This window comes from Ambystoma mexicanum, chromosome 2q (assembly GCF_040938575.1).
Source record: "Ambystoma mexicanum isolate Mex_15411 chromosome 2q, UKY_AmexF1_1, whole genome shotgun sequence".
Taxonomy (NCBI): Eukaryota; Metazoa; Chordata; class Amphibia; order Caudata; family Ambystomatidae; genus Ambystoma; species Ambystoma mexicanum.
In genome coordinates, this window is record NC_090924.1 from 1,477,132,644 (window position 1) to 1,477,150,373 (window position 17,730).

Sequence of the window (17,730 nt, forward strand, 5' to 3'; positions counted from 1 at the left end):
AGGAGGTAGTCTGCTGGATTGTATACACTGTAGGAGTGGGGATGTACAGAGTGGAATTAGAACAAGAGGAAGTCTGCAGGATTGTATACACTGTAGGGGTGGGGATGTAGAGAGGGGAATTAGAACAGGAGGAAGTCTACAGGATTGTTTACACTCTAGGGGTGAGGATGTAGATAGGGGAATTAGAACAGGAGGACGTCTGCAGGATTGTATACACTGTAAGGGTGGGGATATAGAGAGGGGAATTAGAACATGAGGAAGTCTGCAGGATTATATACACTGTAGGGGTGGGGATGTAGAGAGGGGAATTAGAACAGGAGGAAGTCTGCAGGATTGTATACACTGTAGGGGTGGGGATTTAGAGAGCGGAATGAGAACAGGAGGAAGTCTGCGGGATTGTATACTATGTAGGGGTGGGGATGTAGAGAGGGGAATTAGACCAGGAGGACGTCTGTAGGATTGTATACACTGTAGGGGTGGGGATGTAGAGAGGGTAATTAGAACAGGAGGAAGTCTGCAGGATTGTATACACTGCAGGGGTGGGAATGTAGAGAGGGAAATTAGATCAGGAGGAAGTCTGCGGGACTGTATACTATGTAGGTGTGGGGATGTAGAGAGGGGAATTAGACCAGGAGGACGTCTGTAGGATTGTATACACTCTAGGGGTGAGGATGTAGAGTGGGGAATTAAAACAGGAGGAAGTCTGCAGGATTGTATACACTGTAGGGGTGGGGATGTAGAGTGGGGAATTAAAACAGGAGGAAGTCTGCAGGATTGTATATGCTGCAGGGGGGATGTAGAGAGGGGAATTAGAACAGGAGGACGTCTGTGGGATTGTATACTATGTAGGGGTGGGGTTGTAGAGAGGGGAATTAGACAGGAGGACGTCTGTAGGATTGTATACACTCTAGGGGTGGGGATGTAGAGAGGGGAATTAGAACCGGAGGTAGTCTGCAGGATTGTATACACTGTAGGGGTGGGGATGTAGAGAGGGGAATTAGAAGAGGAGGAAGTCTGCAGGATTGTACACACTGTAGGGCTGGGGATGTAGAGAGGGGAATTAGAACAGGAGGAAGTCTGCAGGATTGTATACACTCTAGGGGTGAGGATATAGATAGGGGAATTAGAACAGGAGGAAGTCTGCAGGATTGTATACACTGTAAGGGTGGGGATATAGAGAGGGGAATTAGAACAGGAGGAAGTCTTCTGGATTGTATACACTGTAGGGGTGGGGATGTAGAAAGGGGAATTAGAACAGGATGAAGTCTGCAGGATTGTATATACTGTAGGAGTGGGGATGTCGATAGGGGAATTAGAAGAGGAAGAAGTCTGCAGGATTGTATACTCTGTAGGGGTGGGGATGTAGAGAGGGGAATTAAAACAGGAGGAAGTCTGCAGGATGGTATATACTGCAGGGGTGGGGATGTAGAGAGGGAAATTAGAACAGGAGGAATTCTGCAGAACTGTATACATTGTACGGGTGGGAAATTTAGAGAGGGGAATTAGAACAGGAGGACGTCTGAGGGATTGTATACTATGTACTGGTTGGGATGTAGAGAGGGGAATTAGAACAGGAAGAAGTCTGCAGGATTGTATACTCTGTAGGGGTGGAGATGTAGAGAGGGGAATTAGAACAGGAGGAAGTCTGCAGAACTGTATACACTGTAGGAGTGGGGATGTAGACAGGTGAATTATATCAGGAGGAGGTCTGCGGGATTGTATACTATGTAGGGGTGGAGATGTAGAGAGAGGAATTAGAACAGGAGGAAGTCTGCAGGATTGTATACACTGCAGGGGTGGAGATGAAGAGAGGGGAATTACAACAGGAGGAAGTCTACAGGATTGTATACACTCTAGGGGTGAGGATGTAGATAGGGGAATTAGAACAGGAGGAAGTCTGCAGGATTTTATACACTGTAAGGGTGGGGATATAGAGAGCGGAATTAGAACAGGAGGAAGTCTGCTGGATTGTATACACTGTAGGGGTGGGGATGTAGAAAGGAGAATTAGAACAGGAGGAAGTCTGCAGGATTGTATATACTGTAGGAGTGGGGATGTACAGAGTGGAATTAGAACAAGAGGAAGTCTGCAGGATTGTATACACTGTAGGGGTGGGGATGTAGAGAGTGGAATGAGAACAGGAGGAAGTCTGCAGGATTGTATACACTGCAGGGGTGGGGATGTAGAGAGGGGAATTAGAACAGGAGGAAGTCTACAGGATTGTTTACACTCTAGGGGTGAGGATATAAATAGGGGAATTAGAACAGGAGGACGTCTGCAGGATTGTATACACTGTAAGAGTGGGGATATAGAGAGGGGAATTAGAACAGGAGGAAGTCTGCAGGATTGTATGTACGGATGTAGAGAGGGGAATTAGAACAGGAGGAAGTCTGCAGGATTGTATACACTGCAGGGGTGGGGATGTAGAGAGGGGAATTAGTACAGGAGGAAGTCTACAGGATTGTATACACTCTAGGGGTGAGGATGTAGATAGGGGAATTAGAACAGGAGGAAGTCTGCAGGATTGTATGCACTGTAAGGGTGGGGATATAGAGAGGGGAATTAGAACAGGAGGAAGTCTGCTGGATTGTATACACTGTAGGGGTGGGGATGTAGAAAGGAGAATTAGAACAGGAGGAAGTCTGCATGATTGTATATACTGTAGGAGTGGGGATGTAGAGAGGGGAATTAGAACAGGAGGAAGTCTGCAGGATTGTATACACTGTAGGGGTGGGGCTGTAGAGAGTGGAATGAGAACAGGAGGAAGTCTGCAGGATTGTATATACTGTAGGGGTGGGGATGTAGAGAGGGGAATTAGAACAGGAGGACCTCTTCAGGATTGGATACACTGCACGGGGGATGTAGAGAGGGGAATTAGAACAGGAGGAAGTCTGCAGGATTGTATACACTGTAGGGGTGGGGATGTAGAGAGGGGAATTAGAACTAGAGGAAGTCTGCAGGATTGTATATACTGTAGGGGTGGAGATGTAGAGAGGGGAATTAGAAAAGGTGTAAGTCTGCAGGATTGTATACACTATAGGGGTGGGGATGTAGAGAGGGGAATTAGAACCGGAAGTAGTCTGCAGGATTGTATAAACTGTAGGGGTGGGGATGTAGAGAGGGGAATTAGACCAGGAGGACGTCTGTAGGATTGTATACACTCTAGGGGTGAGGATGTAGAGTGGGGAATTAAAACAGGAGGAAGTCTGCAGGATTGTATATACTGCAGGGGGGATGTAGAGAGGGGAATTAGAACAGGAGGACGTCTGTGGGATTGTATACTATGTAGGGGTGGGGTTGTAGAGAGGGGAATTAGACAGGAGGACGTCTGTAGGATTGCATACACTCTAGGGGTGGGGATGTAGAGAGGGGAATTAGAACCGGAGGTAGTCTGCAGGATTGTATACACTGTAGGGGTGGGGATGTAGAGAGGGGAATTAGAACAGGAGGAAGTCAGCAGGATTGTACACACTGTAGGGCTGGGGATTTAGAGAGGGGAATTAGAACAGGAGGAAGTCTGCAGGATTGTATACACTCTAGGGGTGAGGATATAGATAGGGGAATTAGAACAGGAGGAAGTCTGCAGGATTGTATACACTGTAAGGGTGGGGATATAGAGAGGGGAATTAGAACAGGAGGAAGTCTGCTGGATTGTATACACTGTAGGGGTGGGGATGTAGAAAGGGGAATTAGAACAGGAGGAAGTCTGCAGGATTGTATATACTGTAGGAGTGGGGATGTCGATAGGGGAATTAGAAGAGGAAGAAGTCTGCAGGATTGTATACTCTGTAGGGGTGGGGATGTAGAGAGGGGAATTAAAACAGGAGGAAGTCTGCAGGATGGTATATACTGCAGGGGTGGGGATGTAGAGAGGGAAATTAGAACAGGAGGAAGTCTGCAGAACTGTATACATTGTACGGATGGGAAATTTAGAGAGGGGAATTAGAACAGGAGGACGTCTGAGGGATTGTATACTATGTACTGGTTGGGATGTAGAGAGGGGAATTAGAACAGGAAGAAGTCTGCAGGATTGTATACTCTGTAGGGGTGGAGATGTAGAGAGGGGAATTAGAACAGGAGGAAGTCTGCAGAACTGTATACACTGTAGGGGTGGGCATGTAAAGACGGGAATTAGATCAGGAGGAAGTCTGCAGAACTGTATACACTGTAGGAGTGGGGATGTAGACAGGTGAATTAGATCAGGAGGAGGTCTGCGGGATTGTATACTATGTAGGGGTGGAGATGTAGAGAGAGGAATTAGAACAGGAGGAAGTCTGCAGGATTGTATACACTGCAGGGGTGGAGATGTAGAGAGGGGAATTACAACAGGAGGATGTCTACAGGATTGTATACACTCTAGGGGTGAGGATGTAGATAGGGGAATTAGAACAGGAGGAAGTCTGCACGATTTTATACACTGTAAGGGTGGGGATATAGAGAGGGGAATTAGAACAGGAGGAAGTCTGCTGGATTGTATACACTGTAGGGGTGGGGATGTAGAAAGGAGAATTAGAACAGGAGGAAGTCTGCAGGATTGTATATACTGTAGGAGTGGGGATGTACAGAGTGGAATTAGAACAAGAGGAAGTCTGCAGGATTGTATACACTGTAGGGGTGGGGATGTAGAGAGTGGAATGAGAACAGGAGGAAGTCTGCAGGATTGTATACACTGCAGGGGTGGGGATGTAGAGAGGGGAATTAGAACAGGAGGAAGTCTACAGGATTGTTTACACTCTAGGGGTGAGGATATAAATAGGGGAATTAGAACAGGAGGACGTCTGCAGGATTGTATACACTGTAAGAGTGGGGATATAGAGAGGGGAATTAGAACAGGAGGAAGTCTGCTGGATTGTATACACTGCAGGGGTGGGGATGTAGAAAGGACAATTAGAACATGAGGAAGTCTGCAGGATTGTATATACTGTAGGAGTGGGGATGTAGAGAGGGGAATTAGAACAGGAGGACGTCTGTAGGATTGTATACACTGTAGGGGTGGGGATGTAGAGAGGGGAATTAGAACAGGAGGAAGTCTGCAGGATTGTATACACTGCAGGGGTGGGGATGTAGAGAGGGGAATTAGTACAGGAGGAAGTCTACAGGATTGTATACACTCTAGGGGTGAGGATGTAGATAGGGGAATTAGAACAGGAGGAAGTCTGCAGGATTGTATGCACTGTAAGGGTGGGGATATAGAGAGGGGAATTAGAACAGGAGGAAGTCTGCTGGATTGTATACACTGTAGGGGTGGGGATGTAGAAAGGAGAATTAGAACAGGAGGAAGTCTGCATGATTGTATATACTGTAGGAGTGGGGATGTAGAGAGGGGAATTAGAACAGGAGGAAGTCTGCAGGATTGTATACACTGTAGGGGTGGGGCTGTAGAGAGTGGAATGAGAACAGGAGGAAGTCTGCAGGATTGTATATACTGTAGGGGTGGGGATGTAGAGAGGGGAATTAGAACAGGAGGACCTCTTCAGGATTGGATACACTGCACGGGGGATGTAGAGAGGGGAATTAGAACAGGAGGAAGTCTGCAGGATTGTATACACTGTAGGGGTGGGGATGTAGAGAGGGGAATTAGAACTAGAGGAAGTCTGCAGGATTGTATATACTGTGGGGTGGAGATGTAGAGAGGGGAATTAGAACAGGTGTAAGTCTGCAGGATTGTATACACTATAGGGGTGGGGATGTAGAGAGGGGAATTAGAACCGGAAGTAGTCTGCAGGATTGTATACACTGTAGGGGTGGGGATGTAGAGAGGGGAATTAGACCAGGAGGACGTCTGTAGGATTGTATACACTCTAGGGGTGAGGATGTAGAGTGGGGAATTAAAACAGGAGGAAGTCTGCAGGATTGTATATACTGCAGGGGGGATGTAGAGAGGGGAATTAGAACAGGAGGACGTCTGTGGGATTGTATACTATGTAGGGGTGGGGTTGTAGAGAGGGGAATTAGACAGGAGGACGTCTGTAGGATTGTATACACTCTAGGGGTGGGGATGTAGAGAGGGGAATTAGAACCGGAGGTAGTCTGCAGGATTGTATACACTGTAGGGGTGGGGATGTAGAGAGGGGAATTAGAACAGGAGGAAGTCAGCAGGATTGTACACACTGTAGGGCTGGGGATTTAGAGAGGGGAATTAGAACAGGAGGAAGTATGCAGGATTGTATACACTCTAGGGGTGAGGATATAGATAGGGGAATTAGAACAGGAGGAAGTCTGCAGGATTGTATACACTGTAAGGGTGGGGATATAGAGAGGGGAATTAGAACAGGAGGAAGTCTGCTGGATTGTATACACTGTAGGGGTGGGGATGTAGAAAGGGGAATTAGAACAGGAGGAAGTCTGCAGGATTGTATATACTGTAGGAGTGGGGATGTCGATAGGGGAATTAGAAGAGGAAGAAGTCTGCAGGATTGTATACTCTGTAGGGGTGGGGATGTAGAGAGGGGAATTAAAACAGGAGGAAGTCTGCACGATGGTATATACTGCAGGGGTGGGGATGTAGAGAGGGAAATTAGAACAGGAGGAAGTCTGCAGAACTGTATACATTGTACGGGTGGGAAATTTAGAGAGGGGAATTAGAACACGAGGACGTCTGAGGGATTGTATACTATGTACTGGTTGGGATGTAGAGAGGGGAATTAGAACAGGAAGAAGTCTGCAGGATTGTATACTCTGTAGGGGTGGAGATGTAGAGAGGGGAATTAGAACAGGAGTAAGTCTGCAGAACTGTATACACTGTAGGGGTGGGCATGTAAAGACGGAATTAGATCAGGAGGAAGTCTGCAGAACTGTATACACTGTAGGAGTGGGGATGTAGACAGGTGAATTAGATCAGGAGGAGGTCTGCGGGATTGTATACTATGTAGGGGTGGGGATGTAGAGAGAGGAATTAGAACAGGAGGAAGTCTGCAGGATTGTATACACTGCAGGGGTGGAGATGTAGAGAGGGGAATTACAACAGGAGGAAGTCTACAGGATTGTATACACTCTAGGGGTGTGGATGTAGATAGGGGAATTAGAACAGGAGGAAGTCTGCAGGATTTTATGCACTGTAAGGGTGGGGATATAGAGAGGGGAATTAGAACAGGAGGAAGTCTGCTGGATTGTATACACTGTAGGGGTGGGGATGTAGAAAGGAGAATTAGAACAGGAGGAAGTCTGCAGGATTGTATAAACTGTAGGAGTGGGGATGTACAGAGTGGAATTAGAACAAGAGGAAGTCTGCAGGATTGTATACACTGTAGGGGTGGGGATGTAGAGAGTGGAATGAGAACAGGAGGAAGTCTGCTGGATTGTATACACTGCAGGGGTGGGGATGTAGAAAGGACAATTAGAACATGAGGAAGTCTGCAGGATTGTATATACTGCAGGGGTGGGGATGTAGAGAGGGGAATTAGAACAGGAGGAAGTCTACAGGATTGTTTACACTCTAGGGGTGAGGATATAGATAGGGGAATTAGAACAGGAGGACGTCTGCAGGATTGTATACACTGTAAGAGTAGGGATATAGAGAGGGGAATTAGAACAGGAGGAAGTCTGCTGGATTGTATACACTGCAGGGGTGGGGATGTAGAAAGGACAATTAGAACATGAGGAAGTCTGCAGGATTGTATATACTGTAGGAGTGGGGATGTAGAGAGGGGAATTAGAACAGGAGGACGTCTGTAGGATTGTATACACTGTAGGGGTGGGGATGTAGAGAGGGGAATTAGAACAGGAGGAAGTCTGCAGGATTGTATACACTGCAGGGGTGGGGATGTAGAGAGGGGAATTAGTACAGGAGGAAGTCTACAGGATTGTATACACTCTAGGGGTGAGGATGTAGATAGGGGAATTAGAACAGGAGGAAGTCTGCAGGATTGTATGCACTGTAAGGGTGGGGATATAGAGAGGGGAATTAGAACAGGAGGAAGTCTGCTGGATTGTATACACTGTAGGGGTGGGGATGTAGAAAGGAGAATTAGAACAGGAGGAAGTCTGCATGATTGTATATACTGTAGGAGTGGGGATGTAGAGAGGGGAATTAGAACAGGAGGAAGTCTGCAGGATTGTATACACTGTAGGGGTGGGGCTGTAGAGAGTGGAATGAGAACAGGAGTAAGTCTGCAGGATTGTATATACTGTAGGGGTGGGGATGTAGAGAGGGGAATTAGAACAGAAGGACCTCTTCAGGATTGGATACACTGCATGGGGGATGTAGAGAGGGGAATTAGAACAGGAGGAAGTCTGCAGGATTGTATACACTGTAGGGGTGGGGATGTAGAGAGGGGAATTAGAACTAGAGGAAGTCTGCAGGATTGTATATACTGTAGGGGTGGAGATGTAGAGAGGGGAATTAGAACAGGTGTAAGTCTGCAGTATTGTATACACTATAGGGGTGGGGATGTAGAGAGGGGAATTAGAACCGGAAGTAGTCTGCAGGATTGTATACACTGTAGGGGTGGGGATGTAAAGAGGGGAATTAGAACAGGAGGAAGTCTGCAGTATTGTATACACTCTAGGGGTGGGGATGTAGAGAGGGGAATTAGAGCAGGAGGAAGTCTGCCGGATTGCATACACTGTAGGGGTGGGGATGCAGAGCGGGGAATTAGAACAAGAGGACGGCTGCAGGATTGTATGCACTGTAGGGATGGGTATGTGGAGAGGAGAATTAGAACGGGAGTATGTAGGATTGTATACACTTTAGGGGTGGGGATGTAGAGAGGGGAATTAGAACAGGAGGAGGTCTGTAGGATTGTATATACTGTAAAAATGTACACATGACCTAATTAGTGAGGAACTCTGTAGGATCATTTGCTATAACAATCTATCCATCCCCGTTTATGCTTTTTCAAGTCATGTTGACTTTCCGTGACATCATCTATTAATTTTGAAGGGCACTGAAAAGAACAGGCATACTCAGTATTGCCCAGTGTGGTAGTGGGTGATTGGGGGTACCTCTGTGAGTCATATTTTACTACTGGCTGTACAATGACATGACAACAATCTGACATCTTTGTTTCTTTCAACAGAGATCAGCACCATTACTAAAAGCAACGATCGAGCTGAACATGAGAAGAAGAGATATACAGAGAAAGAAGTGAAAAGCCACAGAAGAGGAGCAGCGTCAACGCACTAAAATTGTCAATACTTCAGAAGAGCCAAGTGTCCTGCACATCGGTGAATAACCATCCAATGGAATCAGCATCTGCCCACAGTGATTGTGTGACAACCATCACTCCCGGGTCCAGTCTAATCACACACATAAGAAATCACAAGTGTGAGAGACCCTATAAGTGTACAGAGTGTGGGAAAAGCTTCAGTCGCTCCTCAAATCTGATTATCCATGAGAGAGTCCATACTGGGGTGAAGCCCTACAAGTGCAAAGAGTGTAAGAAGTGCTTCAATCAGTCCTCAACTCTGAGAGGCCATCTGATGACCCATACTGGGGTAAAGCCTTATAAGTGTACAGAGTGCAAGAAGAGCTTCAGGAACTCCTCAAATCTGATAAACCACCACAGAGTCCATACTGGGGAGAAGCCCTATAAGTGCAGGGAGTGTAAGAAGTGCTTCAGTTTCTCTTCAAATCTGATAAACCATCAGAGAGTCCATACCGGTGTAAAACCCTTCAGATGCACAGAGTGCAAGAAAAGGTTCAATCAGTCCTCAACTCTGAGAGGCCATCTGACGACCCATACTGGGGTAAAGCCTTATAAGTGCACAGAGTGCAAGAAGATGTTCAGGAACTCCTCAAATCTGATAAACCACCACAGAGTCCATACTGGGGAGAAGCCCTATAATTGCAGCGAGTGTAAGAAGTGCTTCAGTTTCTCCTCAAATCTGATAAACCATCAGAGAGTCCATACCGGGGTGAAACCCTTCAGATGCACAGAGTGCAAGAAAAGCTTCAATCAGTCCTCAACTCTGAGAAGCCATCTAGGGACCCATACTGGGGTAAAGCCATATAAGTGCACAGAGTGCAAGAAGAGCTTCAGTCAGTCCTCAGCACTGAGAAGACATCAGAGAGTCCATACTGGGGTGAAACCCTTCAGATGCAGAGAGTGCAAGAAAAGCTTTAGTCAATCCTCAACTCTGAGAGGTCATCTGACTACCCATACTGGGGTAAAGCCATATAAGTGCACAGAGTGTGGGAAAAGCTTCAGTCGCTCCTCAGCTCTGATTATCCATCAAAGGGTCCACACTGGGGAGAAGCCCTTCAGATGCACAGAGTGCAAGAAAAGCTTCAGTCAATCCTCAACTCTGAGAGGTCATCTGACGACCCATACTGGGGTAAAGCCATATACGTGCACAGAGTGTGGGAAATGCTTCAGTAGCTCTTCAAGTCTGATAAACCATCAGAGAGTCCATACTGCGGAGAAACCCTTCAGATGCACAGAGTGCAAGAAAAGCTTCAGTCAATCCTCAACTCTGAAAAGACATCTGACGACCCATACTGGGGTAAAGCCATATACGTGCACAGAGTGTGGGAAATGCTTCAGTAGCTCTTCAAGTCTGATAAACCATCAGAGAGTCCATACTGCGGAGAAACCCTCCAGAAGCACAGAGTGCAAGAAAAGCTTCAGTCAATCCTCAACTCTGAAAAGACATCTGACGACTCATACTGGGGTAAAACCATGTAAGTGCACAGAGTGTGGGAAAAGCTTCAGTCGCTCCTCAGCTCTAAGAATTCATCTGAGGACCCATAGTGGGGTGAAGCCCTAAAAGTGCACAAAGTGCAAGACACTCTTCAGTCACTCCTGGATTCAGATAAGCCATCAGAAGGCCCATACTGGGGAAAAAAACAAAAGTGCACACAGTGCAAGAAGAGCTTCAGTTACTCCTCAGCTCTGAGAAAACCTAGGGGATCCATACTGGACTGAAGTCCTTTAAGTGTCCAGAATGCAAGAAAAGATTAAGTCACTCCATAAGCCATCAGAGGGTCCATACTGGGTTGAAGCCCTACAAGTGCACAGAGTGCAAGAAAGGGTTCAGTTGTTCATCAAATCTGAGCAGGCATCAGAGGATCCATTCTTTTAAAAGGACTGGAAGATCACCGAGTATTTAGGAAATCACACTCTTCCAGTAGTTGTCAAATGGAGAGATGGGATGGATGAATTCCTGTAAATTATTAGCTCCAAGAATCCCTTAGGTGGTCACCCACGATCTGTAAGTGACTAATAACATAACAATATGGGAAGAGTGTACAAGACCTGCACGCTGAGAGCCACAAAAAACTGGATAAAGCATCAACACAACAATCAGGACTCAGCAGCACAAGATCAATCAGTCAAATAAACGTATTAATAAGAATTCAGTCGAGAGAACTAAATATTTGTCAACAATGCAGAGCAACATACTACCTTAATGGAGACATAACACCAAGGCTGGAAACCTAAACAACCCCCATCACCACCCACTTGGCAACACAGAATATGAATAAAGAAATATCATGTCATGTGCAGATGACGGAATACTTCAATATTCTCTGAAATAAATTATACAACCAAAGTTCAGAGAATTAAGACAAGGGAACTGGAAACAACTTGGCATTAACTTAAAGTATAAACAAAATGAAAATCCTACAAAGAACAAAATGATAGATGGTTTTACAGAACATTTAAGTAAAAAGAAATGTTACACAAAACACCACCAGATATAACTGAAATACTGTGGCATGATTTATTTAATGAAATAGACAACAAACATATCAAATAGAAATGAAACACCAACCAATAACAAATGAAAACAGAGAATAGCTTTAAAGGGTCATAGACAAGAATGTGTGAGACCCTGGGTCTCTGCCAATGTTTTGTCTGTAGAAATTGATGCATAAGGGACTATTAATACCAATGCTGGGAATGAACACCAACCTGCCCAACCACAGGAGGACCTTTTCCACTATTGAGGAACCTACTGTTTCTTTTTTTATTATTATTGTTGTTGTATTTATTGTGGGAAAACCTAGGTTTGAGAAGCAACGGAGCGCTTTACTGAAGTATACATCAATAGAGGTACATAATGGAGTACTTTACAGAGGTATACAACAGTACAAATGCATAACGGAGCATTTTACAGAGATAACAACAGAACAGATTTACAACGGGAGGTGGGATACAGATGGACACAGAGGAGGGGTACTGCTGTACCGGGAGCGTCTACCGAGTCAGGTGGCGCAAGGGGTGATGTGATGACATAGGTGTTGAGGCAGAGAGATTCCTTGAAGATGTGAGGTATTTTCTGAATTGTAGGAGCATGGGGATGAGTCTGATGCTGACTGGGAGTAGGTTTCATAGTCTTAGGGCGTAGGCAGGGAAGGCTTGTTTTGGGGTCCTTTCCTTTTTACAGCAGCAGATTTCAAGTGTGCAAGTGTCATGGCTTCTGGCTGTGCGCTGTCCGCCAGAGATGTTGAGTTTCTCTGCAAGTTGGCTGGATGAGTTGAGGGTGACTGCCATATAGATGATGCAGCAAGACTTGAAGGTGTTTTGTACATGCAGTGGGAGCCTGTACAGGTCAATGAGGGCCATAGTGATGTGGTTGTATCTGTGGAGCGCGTTTATGAGGTATGCAGATGCATGTAGAACACTTCTCAGGGCATAGGGGACCATAGCGGGAGGCTGTCAAAGAGTGCATTGCCCCCATCTTGGTGGGATAGGAATAGTGTTTGAACAGTGGATCTAAAGCTGTCCTGAGGGTGGAAGGGCTTGACTTTCAACAGGAGGGAGAGCTGATACCAAACTGTCTGAGTTTTCTTAGCTATGTGTGTCTTGAAGGTGTTTGCTGATGTGGAACCGGAGGGTCATGGCGCAGGAGGTGAGCTTAGATGAGAATCGCTCAAAGCTCAATGTTGTTAGCCAGGTCTGTATGTGTGGGTGTAAGGTGTTGTTGGTGAGGAGTAGGAATTTGATCTTGGAGGGGTTGAGCTTCAAGTATGCACTGGACAAGACTGGATCAGTGAGAGGTAGGTTTTCAGTCTATGTATGCCCTTGATGGAGTCTATCTTGCGGCATAGCTGTGTGTTGTCTGCGTATTGGTGGATGTGGATGTTGTGTGTGGCTAGGAGGGCTCCCAGCTGCAACATGTAAAGATTGAAGATCACTGGGGAGATGATGGAGCCCTACGGGACTCCATAGGTGACGGGTAGCACTGGCGATCTAGAGGAGTCCATCTGAACAAACTGAGGTTGGACTGGAACCAGCCTAGGACAAAATTGCTGCTCTCCATGCTATGACGTAGGGTCTATGGAAGTGCCTGGTGGTCTACTGTGTCAAAAGCGGCCAAGAGGTCGAGTAGAACCAGGAGGCAGGGGTGATCATTGTTAAGGGTGTTGAGGGCATCATCGACCACCTGTATGGTTCATGTCTCCATTCTGCATCCGGGTCTGAATCCGGATTGTTATGTTTGTAGGAGATTGTTGGTGTCAGTGTGTTGCTGCAGTTGTGTGGCTATCGCTTTCTCAATGATCTTACCTAGGAACGGAAGATGGATGATGGGGCAATAGTTACCTCGGTTGTCGGGATATAGAGTGGGTTTCTTTGGTAGAAAGAGGATTGCCCTGTTTTTAGGGTCGATGGGAAGGTGCCTTGAGTTAGGCAGCTGTGTGAGGAACCCATGGTGGCAACAAGTAAGACAGACACAAGTGAACAAGGAATGTTGTATGAATGTTTGAAAAATGCCTAATCTAAACCTAAATCTAAGATGAGAGCAAGCGTCAACCATCTAATGAAGAATAAGGCAGTCCGAGTGGTGTTGTGCCAAATGAAAGGGCCTATACTAAGAAACCTATTGCCAAACCTCACAGCGAATACAAAAAAGGTTTATGAGAAATTACCGTCTTTGTCCTGGGGGAGGTAGGTGATGGCAAACGGGAAGGTTTTGGAGGGTTTGTTAAATGAACGAGAATGACCACGGTGGAGAACAGAACCAAGGGGGTTGTGGGAATGGTAGTGTTCTGACCCAGTAGATTGGGTGTTCGGAGCAAAATAACTGGAGGAATGAGGAAAATAATGTCCAGAGTATCCTTATAAGAACCAGGGAACGCGAGGTTCTGGAAGTTGTGGCTCTTAACAATTTTCCAGGATGTGAATAGGTTGTTGGCTTTACCTTTGGGTAAGGAAGATTCAATGGACGGAAGAGATGATGAGCGGGCCTAGCTTATAAAAGCTTCAGAGACTTTGTTTCCCTCACCATCCTCCCCCTGATGGTACTGCTTCTCACCTGGGGCATTCCCCCTAGCATACCCTGGGTTCCCCTAAGCAGGTGATCCTCCTCTACTGGTCCACCCCCAGGAACTGGATCCAACAGTGATGGCCGTGTCCTGGCCACCTGAATAAGGGATTCTTGAGGTCTTACTGGGAGAATACCCTCCGGTTTCTCACAGCTGTTGACGATCTCCAGGTAGAGAAGGAGATCTTCTGCGGGGAGGGTCTTGAGGATGGATGCTGGGAGGATGTTGTCTATATACAATGTGGATTTCTTCAATAAACTCCCACAACAAACTCCCACCTAATAACTCATCTGCCTGTACCCTTTGCACTGTACCCTGGTATATATTACAGTTACAGAAGGCATCTGCCTTAGCTCATCCATAGTGCGCGACATGGCCTTGCCCTTTCTCTATTATGAATGATCCAGAGGACAGGAAGCTGGACCGGGAAGTCTATGGGTGCGTAGGGCAGTCTCCAGGGAAAGCGCAGAGTGGGTTATATTGCGGAAATGCTGAGTGATCCATTTATTATAGCGTGATGTTGACATGGGTCGGAGGGATTGTAGAATTGCACTGAGAATGGGCACTTGTGGCTGGCTGCCAGGAGCAGACATTGGGGGGAGGCGAGAGTTGGTGTGCTGCTGCATAATGCGATCTTCTGTGCTTTCACCCCACCCGTCTCAACTTGGCTTGGTGCAGTTCATTGTGGTGCAAATATCTTGGAAACTGCGCATCCTAGGGCCTGGACCTCGAGTGTTGTTCCTCATGTGGAGACTGGTCCTTCTATGACTAGAATGATGCTTTGCCAATTTCAGGCAACCACCTCATGTGTGAAGGTGCTGAAATCAGGGGAAAGGGGTGCAGTGCCCAAATGTCATGTAGCTGGTAAGGTCTGGAGGGTCCTAACAGGTAACTATGCAAATGCTGGTGCAGATTGGTGAAACAGTGAGGAATTTTATCACGAGCAACACGTCTCCACAAATCCTGCCACAAAAACATTTTCACTTGTATACATAGGGATAGATTAAGACGGACATTCAATGACATCGCCATGTTCATATTATAATGACTGCCTCGTGTAAATAAATTGGGTGATTTTGTAAATGTTTTTATGGACATTTTTCAAATAAACTGGATTGCTTGAGATGTTTTCACTATAGTGCAAGCTGATGTCACTTATTTCTCTGTTGCTGATGCCCTGCTCAGAACAAATAGATGTGTTAAAAGGAGGACCCACAATACTACTGGCTGTACAATGTCATGAAACCATATGACATTTGTGAAATGCGTGCCCGAAGCCGTCAGAGACTAGAAGAGACTGGCTGGAGATGGCATAGCTTAAACAGGCAGGGATCAGAAGAGACTGGCTGGAGATGGCATAACGTATACAGGCAGAGACTAGAAGAGACTGGCTGGAGATGGCATAACTTAAACAGGCTGTACGCTCCCTGATGGATCTGACTGGGAATCTGGAAGGGAACTCCAGAAGGAACAATGCTCACATGGTGGTACTCAGGGAGGGAGTGGAAAAGGGAAAGTTAAAGGAATTAATGAAGAACCCTTCCTGCAAAACACATTATCAATGAACTACCTAATTGGAAGGGTCTCCACCCCATCCATGGCATGTACCCACCACCATAGATACCAGATTACTGAGAACATGGGCCAGGGATGGTATCCTCCAGCCAGTGAGGTTACTGGGAACATTTATATGAAGTTTCTTTTTTTATTTTAGTTTATGGGTCCAGAGAAGAAGGCAATAATTTGGCTCAATCAGAAAAACAACTGGAGGAACAAAAGAAGGTGTATATGCAATGCTTTATCTGGTCAAAATCAGGTCCTTATTGGGGATGAGTCGTTCCCTAAACCTTGTGTCCACAGCAGATATTACATTAGTTATTCCAGCCATGTCAGCGGGGTCCTGGTTCAAAGGTCTTTGAATTTCCAGCCTCTGAGCAAAGCATGTGGTAGGTTTGTGCTGCGGTCAGGAATGAGAATGAAACACAAGGGCCTGCTCATAAACACCTATGGACCTAACATCGACTAAGTCACCTGATGCCAAAGCTAACTCATCACCTACAAATGGTAAAACCACCAAATACCATGCAGAACAGATAATGAAAGGGCAGTCCAGCAATTTGCAAAATATTGCAAGCTCCCCAACACTGCAATCAATTGCATGGGTGACAGTGCTCCCCCAGTTTCTTGAACAGGATTTCAGTATGACATCATCAGGTTTCATATCATGAGATATGTTAGTGGGGAATTCCTCATTTTGTTGCACTTGTCTAAGTTCTGAGAATGGTGAACTTTTAACTCCAAGAGAGGAAGTGCACGTATGCTCCTTGGATGCTTGCACTCCAGATTCTATCGATGTTGATGTGCTGGCATATCCTAACTGTAGTATTCGATCAAAGCTCCTCTGTCACTGTTTTCCCAACAGGTGCTATTTTCCTCACTACAAAATGTTCCGTTGTTAGGACGTGCATCTATCAGCACTCTAAACGTGATATTGCAGTCATTAAATCATCCAGTTGTGTTACATAAGTTGGTGACCCATGCATCTCTCAGTAATGAGTTTATAAACAAATCAACATCCAGGCATAAAATAAGCAGTGTTGCATAGCAATTTGCTTTGCAATTCTGTAGGATTGCTGGTTAAATTGACACGTGTGTAGCAAAGCTAGCTAATTAAGTTACCATTATCAATGAAAGCACAGCAGTAACTCTTATCCACTCTTAGTGCCAAAGGCCTGTGTGGCAGTGCTAGGCAAACATTACTGTTTTATTTTTAAAATAATTGCAAACTAAAAGTAATTAGGATGATGCTTTTGTTCAGCCAACTATATCCTTTTATGAAGCTAACTATATCCTGTCTGGCAAAGACTAGTAATTGATCACTCTCATTTTTTTGTAAAGACAGTCATGCAATTGCATTCCTAGAAAATGCAGTTGTTACATGATGCATAATGACAGTATTGCTACTGTAAAACACTTCATTGTCTCCATGCTTTACAGACAAGTTTAGGTTAGTGTATCTAAATCTCATAGTTTAACTATATTTCATTATGAATTTATCACTACATATGGTTATTTTATTATTTGTATTAATATTCCTACAACTCCTTGGAATTTGTGTAATTATGATTCATATATCAGCCTTGAAGATGACCAAAGTGTCGAAACATGTGTCGGCTAAGCACTACATCAGGATACAAATAAAGAAACACCTCTTCTAATGTTTCTTGAAAAACTATTCAAAGTCTTTCCTGCTTATTTGATTCTCAATGTTAAATAGCTATTTCCTAATTTGAAGAGGCAGAGCACAGATCTCCATTCCCAACACTGTCTCACTAGTTGGGGAAATACATCCATGCAAGAAGTGGAAAATGTATTCTGTATTAAAAAATCATTTTGGGGAGCTGCTATCCAGTTACATCAATTTGATTTTAAATGTGGCTGATATTCAGTTCTGCCGGTTATCAAGTTTAATAAGAAGAAATTACTCTCGCGTTTAATTTGTGGAGCGGGGACAGAAGACA

General features: G+C 45.4%; 1 protein-coding gene across 1 annotated transcript in view; it reads left to right on the forward strand.

The window, feature by feature from the left end:
• The window catches only part of LOC138570288 (zinc finger protein 665-like), a 309,081-nt gene extending 293,734 nt beyond the window's left edge, over positions 1 to 15,347 (forward strand). Inside the window, exon 2 of the mRNA XM_069649060.1 lies at positions 9,018 to 15,347. Coding sequence (XP_069505161.1) covers positions 9,181 to 10,707 — 1,527 coding nt within the window. The 5' untranslated portion in view covers positions 9,018 to 9,180 and the 3' untranslated portion in view covers positions 10,708 to 15,347. The remainder of the gene's footprint in view (positions 1 to 9,017) is intronic.
• The last annotated feature ends 2,383 nt before the right edge of the window (positions 15,348 to 17,730 follow it).